Genomic DNA, 13932 nt, shown 5'->3' with positions numbered 1-13932 from the left:
TCTAAGTAACACAAAAGCACACTACAAACTTCTCTCTTATATTCTAAACAAGCAATAACTGTTTGTCATTATTAATGTAGGTATTAACCTAGGTGCACATATGATTAAAAATGGTGTCTCCCATAAAAATTTGAAAGAAAAAGTTGACATTTATGAACACAAAAATAGTGATTAATTGTACATTTTCATTTAATCTGAGGGTCCTACGTGAAATAAAGCAAAAATCTATGTTGGTATGTAATATAATATTAGCTATGTTGATATCATTGAAGAGAAATTCGGAAGGCATAAATTTTTGCAACAACTTATGTTGCACCTTTGATACGGTTGACTATAAGTTGTAGAGAAAAGTGACGAATCAATGAGAAAGTAACAATCGGCCATTCACAATTAGTCACATCAATGTTGTGGCACAAAAGTTGCATTAAATGATATACCATCTTCTAAGGTACCAATAACCACAAGTGGTTGCCTGCCATTGCTTAGACTAGGGGCAAGAGAGAGTAACCCAAAAAGATTACATGTGCGTTTAGATACTGCTTATTTTGCTGAAAATTTAAAACAATAAAAAAATATTTTTTGATTACTGTTCATTAATGAATTTATTGTGCATTTGCCTTGATGCACTTTTCATGTCCCATGAAGAGTGCATTAGGCACTAGACTTAAAATAAAAAAAAGAGAGGCCCCAAACGCAAATGCTCCAAATGCAATCGCAAACCAAACGGAGCTTACGTTTCTATAAATAGAATTAATATTCAAATTGGAGTATTTCCCAGTGAAAAATGAACTATGAAATCTATCCTCTATACTCCTAGACATACCTCTCTCAAAATGGAGAAAACTTGCACCCTATACTCTATGACTTTATACAACTTTGAAAATATTTACAAGGCAAAGCAGCTGAAAATTTGCTGAAGCTGAGTTTTATGGCAACATTGCAATGCCATTTTTTTACTTTATGTCATCAGCTTGGCTCGTGAGCCCAAAAAACATCTGGATCTGGACAGAAGAGGGAAAAATCTTCAATTTCTAGATTTGCAATGTGCCAGTTCACCAAACGAGCTTGTATTGACTTGAATAGCAGAAGGATGGTTGGCAAAAGCCACCATTTATCATCCTCCCTGTCAGCAAATACAATTAAAAGCTTTTAAAACATTTGGCCAAAGAAAGAAAAAATTTCTTAAAAAAAAAAAAAAAAGGCGCCAAGAAAGAAGAAAGCCGAAACACCAAAATATAGCCCAATCATTTTTGAAAGAGAAAGACACTTTGGTATTTAAGGCAAAGTACATATAGGCTGATTTTTATACATGTGAGACCAACAAAACATTTTCATCCAAGATAGTGATCTATGTGATTATTGACTAGGTCACTTAAATATCCTATAGAGCACAGGGTAAGAGTTCAGCCTTGAAAAAAGCAGCTATGTAAGTTCTTATTCATTATACCTACAGAACAGGAAATCAGTCTGCAAACTGTGTTGCTAAACACAGGTCAATTGTGGAAAGATATGAGAACAAGAAACTCTACTCCTGACCTGGGATGTTGTCCTAGATCCCAATTGTGATTTTGCAAAAAATTTGAGTTATTTGCTAAATATGGTTTTGTAATATGAAATTAAAAGGCTCACCTTCTAGTTGTGGATGCACTTGACTTGTCAGGTGGCTGGAGATAGGAAAATCCGTAACGAAAAATGCCACAAAGGAAAGCCACAGCCTGCAGAAGACAGTCATTACATGACACTAGCAAAGATAATAGATATGACCAGAAGATTACAAATATTTACACTATGAGCCTTTTCAACTGCGTTTAGAACTGCACAAATAATAGCCCACTGTCGGCCCAGTAATCATTTATAGCAGGGAAGTAGCAAATATATCTTTTACATCCCAGTAATCATTTGCAATGACAATGATATAAAATTGTTCAAGAATAAAAAATAAGTAAATGTGGCAGAAGATTGACAAGTCTGCACTCTGCACAGCACAGTTCTACTGTGCAAATCAGCTTATAGGTTTCATATGATAGATTTTCATGGAACTAAACTTCGAAAATTAAAATTATGTTAATATACAAATGTACTTTTTGCTGCAATTCTATCTTTAAATTATACATGTTAATAGATCAAGGGAAAAACTGAGATGTAAGCAAAATAATGGAAACTCAAAAACGAACAAAAAAAAAAAACCCCACAGTTTTCCTTTTAAAATACTATTTTTTTTAAAAAAAATTCTAGAGCACATTCACCATGAAATTTTATTTTATTTTAAAATTTTCTTTTAATAAAAAGGGACTTGCCTACAATTTTAACAATACTGACTTAGGGAGTAAGGATAGTGTTATTTTGAGGATGTTGGTATGCAAACTTCTCAGCTACAGAAAATTATATAATCAATCACCTAAAATTATGCTACAACAGTAAGAAGCATGAGTAGTCTGTATCACAAGCTATACATAATATGTGGCATGAGATGTGTTTCAATGTTGAAAAATGACAGAATAGCAACTGTGGACTAAGTTTGGCTCCAAACATGTTTGGAGCCTTACATTTCAACCCCCAATGGAAGATGACGTGTGTCATTTTCATGTGCAATGCACATGACTCACTTAACCACACTTTAACCACACTTAATCCAACCAAGCGTCTGCTTTACACATGACAAGGAAACATGTCATCTTCCCATTGGAGGTTGAAGCCATAGTGCTCCAAACATGTTTGGAGACAAACTTAGTCTACAATTGCTATTCTGACATTTTCCCACCTTGAAACGCATCTCATGCCACTTATAGAAAGCATTACATCTCTTTCAATAGAAGACTAATTCCTATTCATAGTGGAACTTAGATTTCTTAAAACCCTAATAAGAGTTGGACACCTTGGGCTTTTATTATCAATCCCAACTAAATAACTAAAATTAAATAAAACCCAAAATAAGACCCAATGAACCATTAGCGCAGCCCATATCCAGAAATTAGGAAATCACAAAATTGCCCCTGAAAAGGGCTCTTCTTTATAAAGGTTCCCTACGTTATAATAAAAAATAAGCCTAATTTATTTAGTTGCTCCTCACTGACACTGATAGGTAAAAAGAGAGGAAAGCAATTGATCAAGCTCTTGTTACAAGTACCAGGTACTTGGTATAACTTACAATATTTGACAGAGATGTAGCATTCCACAATGCATAAATACGTGCAAGTGAAACTCTTCTAGGTTCTTTACTGAATAGGGCATTTAATCCAGCTGGAAAGGGACAAAGTAGTGATAGGGGAAGAATGAGCAACACAGCAAGGAAAGCCCCAATAGAGATCCAATAGAACTGAAGCAACATAAGGAGGGTGACAGAAAGATCTGACAAAAGCATGACAGTGATCAACAGCTGCAGGCTGTCCTGAAACACAGAAATTTCAAGTATTAGAAAGCAGAATTACTCAGTAAATTGTAGCGGGGATAGACATATTATCATCAAAGTACCTGACGACCAACCGGTCTTGTATTGCGCAATAAGAGAGAAAGGGGAAAGAGAAAATCCCTTTTAAAATCTAATGATCTCAATGTAACATCATTTATGAGTCCTCCATTAATTCCCCTAGTTATCCTTTTAAGAGAAAATGCTTGACTTGTATGAGCCCAAGTTTTCTGCTTAAGACTTTCTCTTGGAGACGCAACCTTTTTCCTGAAACATTATTCAATAAATCACCAAAAGAGTCAACTTATAGTTTCATTGTTGGACTAACAAATATATATTTGGGACTAAAGAATCAACAGATCCTTTGATATCGTGGGCATTCACTGGAGACTACGAGGAGAGAGAAATTGCTATTTATCCTAACCACAGATGATGCCAATAAATGAAGTATTAAGTCTACCCTTTTGATATTATTGTTGAAAGATAAACTGTTATATTTCCTTTAGACACAGATGAGTTTAATGCCATTAAAAATCTACATCCATAGGTAGTATTATTTGTTAGAATAATGTTTAAATGATTAAATCACCATTTTCCAACAGTTTAAGCTTAGGGACAAGTGGTAGTTTATCATGGTTTCAGAGGAAAAGGTTCTACATTTGAATCTTGTCTCCACCAATTCATTTCTTCTTTTCTTTTCTCTGTTTTTCTTGTCTCTCTACTTAAAGGACAAATAATCATATCTACAAAATTTTACATCCCCATAAAAAATTTCCTCAGCAACAAATGCAGAAAACTGTCTCTGACGTAGGCTGCATGAATGGCACAGAATAGAAGGCATAGTTGTCTCTTGTCACCAGAGTAAGAAAGTAGGTTATCTACAGATAGTTGCTAGTTGCATGCATCTGAAACAGATTTTAGGTGATGTGAACTATTAGATGGACAGTTTATGATGTATTAGTCTTGCAATGCGCAAAATCTATGGTGCAGGATATATAGGAACTGTAGGTAAAAGCTCTGGTTCAAGCAATCGTGCAACTGCTTAAAGTTACCTTGTAGAGTCATCACTACTGTCCAATAAATCAGGTTGGAGCATATCTTGAAAATAATAATCACCAAATGCAACCAAAATACCCAGCTGATAGTAACCAGAAGCTGTTGCTTGAAACCATCCGAGCTCAATTTTAACCCCATGGAACTCAAGCTGAGGGTTTGCATGACTATTTATCCAGTCAATAACAGGTATAAGTGCAGAACGGATGGAGCAATGCCTCACTGTCCTCAACTGAGCATTCAAACCAGCAACCAAACGTGTCCAAACAGTTGCTGGGACATGCTGGGAAACAAATACAGTTTTCTTTTTGTCAGATATAAATGTTTAAAATTATATTTAGAGACACCAAAAGAGAAATAATTTTGAAGCTATTTAAAAGATCATAAACAACCAAGAGACCTGGCCAAGAAGATTGGTCAACAATGTATCACTGTGAAGATTATAAGGTGACATATAGCTTCCATCCCCACCAAAAATTATACACATAGGGAATCTCTTCTGAATAATTGATACCATGTCCAATCGCTTCTCATCACCTCCTAGGAAAAAATCAATGTATGCCACCATCAAGTCTGGTGTTGCCCCAACCTGTATTAATGTCCACTTGTATTAACTCATGTTAAAGAAAATGAAATTATGCAAAGTTCAAAACTGAACGGAAATCCACACTTCAAGGGATATTTTGTATATAGTTTTAGTAAACTAGGGAGGATTACAGACACATGCCTCTTGTTTGCTGACTGTCCAGGACAAATAGATGAGGTGACTTCCTAGACATTTTAGAAAAAAGTAACCCCTCCAGAGATAATGGATATAATTAGTATCTACATTTATTTGACACACACAATAAAAAATAAATAAATAAATAAATCTAAAGAGGAAATGAGATAGAATCCAAGGAGTATAACAATATTTCATGACATTTAGAATGTCCTATAACCTGTAACACTAACGAACATCAGTGGATACAATAAGGACTCTCAGAATTTTTTTTACCTCTTTACAGTTGACCACTTACATTTCAAAAGCTCACTAGCCAATAAGTTGAACAAGAATAATCACTGACACAAGTTGATGGTGGGCATTAATATTGCCATGTGTTACAAAGAGAATTCATGTTTCAGTGACAATGTTTGTATCACAGTCAGAGTCTCAGATTTTATCATATGACTCACATAAGTGTGTGACACTCATAACCACAAAATGTAATGTATGTCTCATTAAGCAAAAATCTGGAATCAAGTTTCGGTGTCCTGATTTAGAGATGATGTAAAACAAAAGATAATCAGATGATCCAAACCCATTCAATAAGGTATGGATACATTATTACATAGTCCATTGTTCCAAACTCGTCAAGTGAACACATGGCTTGACTGGGAAAAAGGTAAACAAAGGAGACAAAAACAGTAGAACTTCTCACTTGAGTAAAAAGATAACTCACAAAATTTAGAAGTAAGTCAAGTCAAAATTTTGAGAAAATATATCAAAATCAAGGCATCAATGAAAGAAATTTTTTTCTTCCTTCACCTTGTGTTTGGATGAAATAATTGATAATTTTTATAGAAATTTTAAAATCATTGGATTTACAATCCCATCAATTACTAATTTTATTGATTAGCACATATAAAGAAATCATACTCATCTAAACTAAGCAAAAACTACATAAACAATATATAATTATCAAATCTAATGAGAGTTGGTATTGAAAAAAAAAATCTAAAAAATTTAGCCTCAGTCAGCAATGAACACAAGTTATATGTGGAACAATGTGTGACACACAAGAAAGAGCCAACTGGATAGAACGTGGAAATTATACATATTTTTAGGTGGAATTTGTAATCATAATTTTGCCTCTACAAATTCCACCAAAAAGTTCCATAGAAAATAACAATTTCTGTTTCTAACTTGCCAAACTCAAGAATTGCAGATAGCATAATTTAAAATACTGACTTAACCTCAGATTCTGGTCAATCATTCTTAACCCAAACAAATGGTAAACGATTTTGATAGCCAGAAGATAAGAATTTGAATCTATTTATTTGAATACACTTTTTATTTGAGAATCTATAACCTCAAATCTTTAGTGATGATATTACCAGACTGAAGAATCATACAACTACCACCAAGCCTTTAGTCTCAAAATTTCGGGATCAGCTATGCATTCTCAACAGGGTCAGCCACATGTATACTTTTTTGCCATTCTATTCTAAGATTGAAGAATCATCTATGTAGATATTAGCTACGAATGTATACATCATGTCTAGGTCGTCATGGGTTGCCCCCTGACTAAATCTAAGGTGACTCCCAGTCAAAATATACTAGACTCTATCAACTTTGGGGTCAAGTGGAGTTTTAAGACACTGGAAGATCAATACCTTCTCTCACAATAAAGCTCAAATAATCCAAATAGCTTATCTTGCACCACTGCAAACTGGATGTCTTAATTTTTTTGGTAAGCTCAAATAATCCAAAAGTTCTTTCCTTTCTCTATTTTAGACTTACAACTATCACAGGAGGTGATCTTATAAACAAATGGGAAAAGTTGGGGGGGGGGGGGGTTGAGGGGGAATGACACAGATATGAGAACTTACTTTGTTGTGAACACCATCCAGCGAGTAGTATTTTATTAGGGAGTACTGAATTAATATCACAGCAAAGTTTTACACTCCATTTTGATGAATGTTTTAGTTTGTCCATTGGAACAAAATATTTTGGTACCGTCGCATTTCTATATACTTTAGTGTTATTTATACATAGTCTGTATATTCATAAAAGAAACCAAAAATATGCAGTCTATACTCTAGGCAGATCATTCCAGGCTGATATGCAAATATCATCCAGAACTACCAAAATAGGCTGAAATGGCCAAAACATACTACAGATTGGAAATTTCAGCAAGACACAAAATAGGGGGGTCGGTATACTGTTTTGCTTGCTGATAAAAAGAATTTCAGCTGTAATTACCAGGTACAAAACTTAATTTAAAACTTTGCATAACACAAATAAATTGGCTCTAAACCAATAAACACATAATAAGTCAAACCTTCATCCCTTTGTATAGGGCTCGGGATCTACATGAGCGCAGACATGAATGGTCATATTCAGACTTCACATATTCCTGAAGGCGATGAATTTTTTTTCTTCGACGCCACTGCTTCCAGGACCAGGCACAAGGATATGCGAGAACTGAAAGTATGCTGTGAACTGACCCTTCCCACCAATCATATGCAGAAACAGAGTTAATTTCATCAATAAATCTGTTAAATGCATCTTCATACCTGCATAACAAGAAGGGTTGTACATTACAGATAAAATTTTAGGATATAAGACAAAGAAAATTGATGCTAACATAATATTGTTCTATCTTATGGGCTTCATAGTTTGTACTGCTTTTTAATCAAAAGGTGTCACTAAGAAGTGTATCTTGGAATAAAAACTACTCCAATTGCATGATGCCAAAAGAGCAACGACAGTTTTCTTCCCAACTAAGCCAAAATCATCAGAAAAAGAGTTGAACTCTGATGATTAATATCAAGAAGTTGGCTGAGTTTACTAGGGTCGAGGATTTTCTTGACATTTGACCTAATTTTACAAACAATTTCATTAGTTGACAAGTTTTGCAAACTAATTTGTTAAGTAGCACCTCAAGTCTTAGAGACTCAAATTCGTTTTAAGAAACTTGACCCTTAAGGCTCGAGTTCCATGTGGATAAAAAATCCACATCATCCTCTGCCAGGGCACCAAAACCGAGTCTCTTTAGACTCAAGCTTCATCATTAAACTCGAGTCTCTAATTCTTGAGATGTTACTTAACAAATATGTTTGGCTTTGATGCTACATAACGAAAATGATAGCAAAATCAGGGTAAATGGCAAAAAAATCCGGGTCGAGATATTCAGAAATATCACATATGACATTAATATCAGATTATGCCTATATCCTTTTTAACTTGAAATGTTTTCTTACACTACTTCAATAATTGCATTGGGAGGAGAGTAAGGAAGATGCCACGGTTCTCTAAATGTGTTGGGACCCATGAAGTACATTCTGTGAACATGGCTTTGAGTTTCTTCCGCTCTGGTTCCCCGCACCTAGGTTTAAGTATATGATAAACAAATCAGATTTGTAAAATGCTGAAGTAGGCCTAGTAATCACTGCAGGCAGCATAAGCTGAAACAAATAAATGTCTGTTATAATCAACAATGTACCTCTGACAAAGAAAGAAGGTATGGAAAAGGGTGATGACAGTGGTGTTCAATTGAATTCTCCCTGTGATAAGAACCTGACCCAACTACTTTGATTCTTAAAACATTTAAGAACAGAGCTAGAAGCACCAAAATGCATGACAACAGAAGTGCAAAAGGGCAGGGCCCCCCAAAAGTATACATCAGCTCCTCAAGAGGCGTATAGCAATTTGGCATCCTATACTTGTCAGATATACATTTATAGGGACACGATGGCTGACTTACTCCTCCTGAAAAAAGTGCTCTCAAGTGAGACGTGGGCCAAAAGAAAAATGAGAGAGAGAGAGATTATAGCAAAATTACCTCGCACGTATATGAAATTAGCCCGGTTGGGAAGAAGATCAAGGGAACATGGTGTGCAAAGATGTTCATCAGAGCCCTCAACATCTTTGTAAGTACCAATGGGGCATTCCTATACAACATTTCATTGCCAAAAACTTTTATGTAATAATAATAATAAATAACAGACATATACAACCAAGGAAAATCTAAATAATGTGTATGGAGTAAGAAGTAAGACGTGAACATTTATACTTGCTTGATAAATCTTGCATATATAAAATACATGCTACACATGCCCACATGCATACACATACATCTAAACATTTCCATACATATGAAAGTAGTCTTATTTCATGGTAACCTCAGATCATATGTACTCCTCTCAGCCTAGTAATCTAAGTCATATACTTCCATTTGAGTAATTAATGTTTCATAGTTGAAACCAACAGATAATTACATAGTGACTTCCTGTAGTTTGGCATTAACATAAGTAGCCCACCCCAAAGGAAACCATGTTGTAACTTCTTAAAACGGTTAGCAACACTTACTGGAATCAGGATAACAAGAGAAAATATGACGGCAGGCTAGAGAGAGTACTCTTAATGAGACTGATCCTACCTCCCTCAGACAGGTAAAGCTTTTTCCACCCTGCTAACCGCTTCTCCATCCTTATTCCTTGCAAGTATTGGGTCCCTAATAGCCTTGGATTTAAACCAAGAGCCCTATGGTAATCCAAATACTTCATGGGCAAAGTAGAAACTCCGCACTCCAATATTGCTGCTAGCTCCTCAATACCTAGAACCACTCCAACAGGAACCATCTCAGCCTTGGATAAATAAATCTTTAACCCAGAAACAGCTTCAAAGCACAACAATATACACTTCAAATACCCTATTTGATCTGGCTCAGGGTCACATAGAATTAATGTATCATCAACAAACAAAAGGTGAGATATCATTACATGTGCATTCTCCTTCCCTCGAACTTCAAACTACTGAAGAAAATGGCCATCAGCTGCTCACACCATGAGTTTGCTCAAAGCCTCCATTAACAAACAAGGGGAAAAGTGGATCAACCTAGTGGAGACCCCTCGAGCTATCAAAAAAACCACTAGGATTACCATTGATCAATATGGAGAAATGAGCTGTGGATATGCAAAACTAAATCCAGTTTCTCCACCTACTCAGGAAGCCACAACAAAACTAAATCCAGTTTCTCCGCCTACTCAGGAAGGCACACTGCTCTAAAATGTATAACAAAAACTTCTAGCTAACATGATCTTACGCTTTTTTGAGATCCAACTTACATAAGATCGCTGGGGTACCAACTTTCAAACAACTATCCACACATTTGCCATTAAGGAAGAATCCAGGGATCTGTCTCCCTTGTGTAAAACATTTTGAGTCTAAGACATCAAACCCCAAACCAACTTCAATATTTTAGCTAGCACTTTAGCCACAATCTTATAGACGCTACCAAAAAGGATGATCGGCCTATAATCTTTAGCATCTGAAGCCCCCATATTCTTTGGAATAAAAGAAACTTCAACAATCAGGTATCCCTCTTCCTCCATTCATTTAGCACTAATAAATGTTTCTTCCATACTGTCACATCTCCAAAAGTCTCCTTACTCCTATTTCTCATATTGTCTTCCAAGGAGTTGAGTTTCAAAGCCAAAATATAACTAAGAGACCCATGGTAGTGATAACTCCCCCACCAATTTCTCACTTTATCCACAAAGCCCTCAGTTCTTAACCACGTATTTTCAAATGTAAATAAGCCCTTGCCCTTGTTGATATCATTACCATCAAGTAACATGGGAAAACAGTTTGAATATGATCTTTGAAGAAATCTCTGATTCAAGTAGTGAAATAGTTCTTCCAAATCTAGTGAGATCAAACATTTGTCCCACCTGGGCATTGATGGGTGACCATGATTGTTTGACCAAGTTTAAACACCTTCCTCCAATGGTAAGTCCATTAGGCTATGTTCTGAAATAAGCTCCAGAAAATTGCCACATCCTTACCATTGTTCTTAATGCTCCTCCTTTTGCTTGGAAAAGGAATTATGTTGAAAGCCTCCCCTATGCACCAACCAACTATATACCCTTTCCCATTCTTCCCAAAGCTGCTATCTATTTGCATCTGCATTAGGATCATACACTCCAAAAAAAGTCCATACAAAACCACATTTTGAAATCAAGAATAAACTGAAAAATCACTTACTGCCTCTTCAAGTTTATCTATGACTCTTGTATCCTACATAAGCATAATTCCACTTGATGCTCCAATTTCTAAATGTATTGTCAGCTGTCTAGCATTTATTGTGTGTCTTTGACAAGTCAGGCATTGCTTCTCTTATAAATAAGTAATAATCTGAAGAAAACTGGCTATATTTTAAAGAGAACTAATCTTATTTCTGGGGTTACTGACTCCCTTTTCTGCCTTCTAGGCTTTATCTTCTGTTTACAGCAAACATGTCATCTTTGCTGCCTTATTCAGGCTGCATCACTATGGTACAAACTGTGGGTGAAAAGATACAGTCTGCCCTCTTGATCTTATTGAGAGAGCAAACACATCTTTCCACATTTTCCCTAAATTGAATTCTTGGATGTCCTTGAGCCCATGACACAGAAGGGTTCATCTAGCACTTGAGTATTTGTGCTATTCTCTAAAACCAATTGCTTAGGGAACCTTTTTCTAACCTTTTAAGCCTGTAATAGTAACCTAGAGAGGGGCAATTGCAGTCTTCTCTCATCTATAATGATAAAGAAGAAAAATTATCCTCATGAAAAAATGAAGATACACCAAGCTTTCCAATGTAACAGCCCTTGATTATGATAAGTTAGTAACAGGTAATAAAATTATGATTGAGAATCTTAAAAGATCAAAGAAAATGTTACAGCTCCTCATAGAATGTAAAGGGAAAAAATGCAAGTATTACATGACGCTACAAGTGATGTTGTTTCTCAGTATAACAACATGGATGCATGTTTTCAATATTAAAGTCAAGTGTCAAAGCAAGCCAACCTCGCAGAAAGTACCATAGAGGCCCTGAGGGCATTTTTTTCCAGTAATTGTGCCCTCCTCCCCGTAAAGACCACCATTGTCCCCAGCACCTCCGCTGTTAGACATAAGTAATATGCTGTTATTACCTGGACTGGTCTTTTTAAGATCTTTTTAAAACCATACCAATATTTATCATTCAAGTTTGTCAATTGTAACAGAAAGAGTTCTAAAATGATGTCTTCAGGCTAAAAAGGAAAGGTTTTGAATTGAGATAGAAAGGGCATTTCATTGATAAAAAGCATAACAAATAAAAATTTAAGGCATCTTGACAGAAGCTATTTTCTTCTAAGCTGATGCAGAAAACCAAATCTATATGGCCTTTCAGCATTATTTTTTTATTAAACCTTCAGTCACTTAACAGTGGCACCATCAATTCTTTAATAGTTCACAGGTAGCTAATTGTTAAGATGATTCAAAGGTTTCCATTTAACACCCCCCCCCCCCAAAAAAAAAAGAGAGAGAGAAAAGATGCTAAGGATATAGAAATCACACGCACACACACAATTAAGAGTTTATCCTGATTGATGGGGGTGTCAGAAAATAACGTCTGCATAAAATTTTAAATTCTTGAATAAACTCCTATTGAAGAATTTCAACAGATAATATGCTATGAGAATTATTTGGATAACAAATAGTTGACACCATAATAAATATAATTCACTTAACATTATCCTTGTCATCATGTAAAAAAAAATCATTTTTGATAGGTAAATGTGAAAAAAGGAAAAAAATACAGTTTAAACCCTACAAATTCAGTGAATTGTCATTTTCGTCCACTAAGTTTAAAATTTGTCATTCCACTATGTATACTTTTTTTTTCATTTTAGTACGTTATTGTCAATCTTGTCCAGTGCCATTTGAACAATGCTGTTATATCTTTTATCATGTGAAATGGAATCGTTTTGAAAGAGTTAACAGAGATTTTCAAACAGCAATGAACAAAATGGCTGAAATTACAGTGCTGTAAGACCACAATGACAAAATAGTTAACAGACTACAATGTCTAAATTTAAACTTAGTGAATGAAAATGACAATTCACTAAACTTGTAGGGTTTACATTGTACTTTTGCACTAGTTTAGTTTTCTGTGCATGGATTTTTAGACTTCGTGGAATCCTGGCACGATACTTAGCTGATTTTCTGTTTATTTTTTCCTCTTCTCTTCTCTCTTTCTTCTGTACACAACTACTGTACCGGGATTGCTTTTTATCAATAAATTTATTTACTGATAAAAAAAAAAAAGATTCCTTTATAGATCAATTTTGGCTTAGAAGAATGTTACAAATTTTGGATAAATTCAAGTTGGGGACTGTCTTTATGTTTCTTCCCACTGTCATGTCCCAGCCTGGGCAACTCCTGTGTTCCACAGCAGCTGAGGTCATCGTGTTTAATAATCAAGGTCCTGCCACAGCAGCAATGGACAAAGTGCTTGCTTGGTCTAGTTGGGTGCAATCTCAATATGACCAGGGGTACATAATATTCAATTCAATACTAGTTTCCCAAAAGTCTATGGACAGCAAATATACAAACTACTGATATTTACGTATTGCTCCACCATAAAAGGACAATTTTTTTTAGCTTAGAAAAAGGGCATTCTAAGTAACCCTCTACATCCAACCAAAAAAAAATCCCTACAGAAAAAATACTCTTTCTATTACTTGTTTTATGAGTCGAAAGACCCATGGAATCTCATACTAAATAACATGCATACTGTTGTGTTGTCAAGTAATATAATATCATGGAATAATATATTGAAACAGTTTCATCCCCTGATGCTCATTTCATATTTCAGTTGACAAGGAAATTAAAAAATCTGCAGATCTGTTAGCACAAGTACATGCACTAACCTTAAATTTATCTACCAATATGTAAGTCATTT

At 35.2% G+C, this 13932-nt stretch overlaps 1 protein-coding gene across 2 annotated transcripts in view; it reads right to left on the bottom strand.

Moving 5' to 3' along the window:
• Nucleotides 1-690: 690 nt before the first annotated feature.
• LOC142613642 (uncharacterized) overlaps nt 691-13932 on the bottom strand; it is a 35630-nt gene continuing 22388 nt past the window's right edge. For both annotated transcript variants that reach the window (XM_075786080.1, XM_075786081.1), the window contains exons 13-23: nt 12015-12108; nt 9007-9115; nt 8668-8933; nt 8426-8550; nt 7504-7738; nt 4860-5048; nt 4459-4742; nt 3472-3673; nt 3149-3388; nt 1630-1715; nt 691-1123 (exon numbers count right to left, since the gene is read on the bottom strand). In XM_075786080.1, coding sequence (XP_075642195.1) covers nt 967-1123; nt 1630-1715; nt 3149-3388; nt 3472-3673; nt 4459-4742; nt 4860-5048; nt 7504-7738; nt 8426-8550; nt 8668-8933; nt 9007-9115; nt 12015-12108 — 1987 coding nt within the window. In that variant the 3' untranslated portion in view covers nt 691-966. The remainder of the gene's footprint in view (nt 1124-1629; nt 1716-3148; nt 3389-3471; nt 3674-4458; nt 4743-4859; nt 5049-7503; nt 7739-8425; nt 8551-8667; nt 8934-9006; nt 9116-12014; nt 12109-13932) is intronic.

The sequence above is a fragment of the Castanea sativa genome, chromosome 10 (genome assembly GCF_040712315.1).
Source record: "Castanea sativa cultivar Marrone di Chiusa Pesio chromosome 10, ASM4071231v1".
NCBI classification, from domain to species: Eukaryota; Viridiplantae; Streptophyta; class Magnoliopsida; order Fagales; family Fagaceae; genus Castanea; species Castanea sativa.
This window is presented reverse-complemented; position numbering and strand designations above follow the sequence as displayed.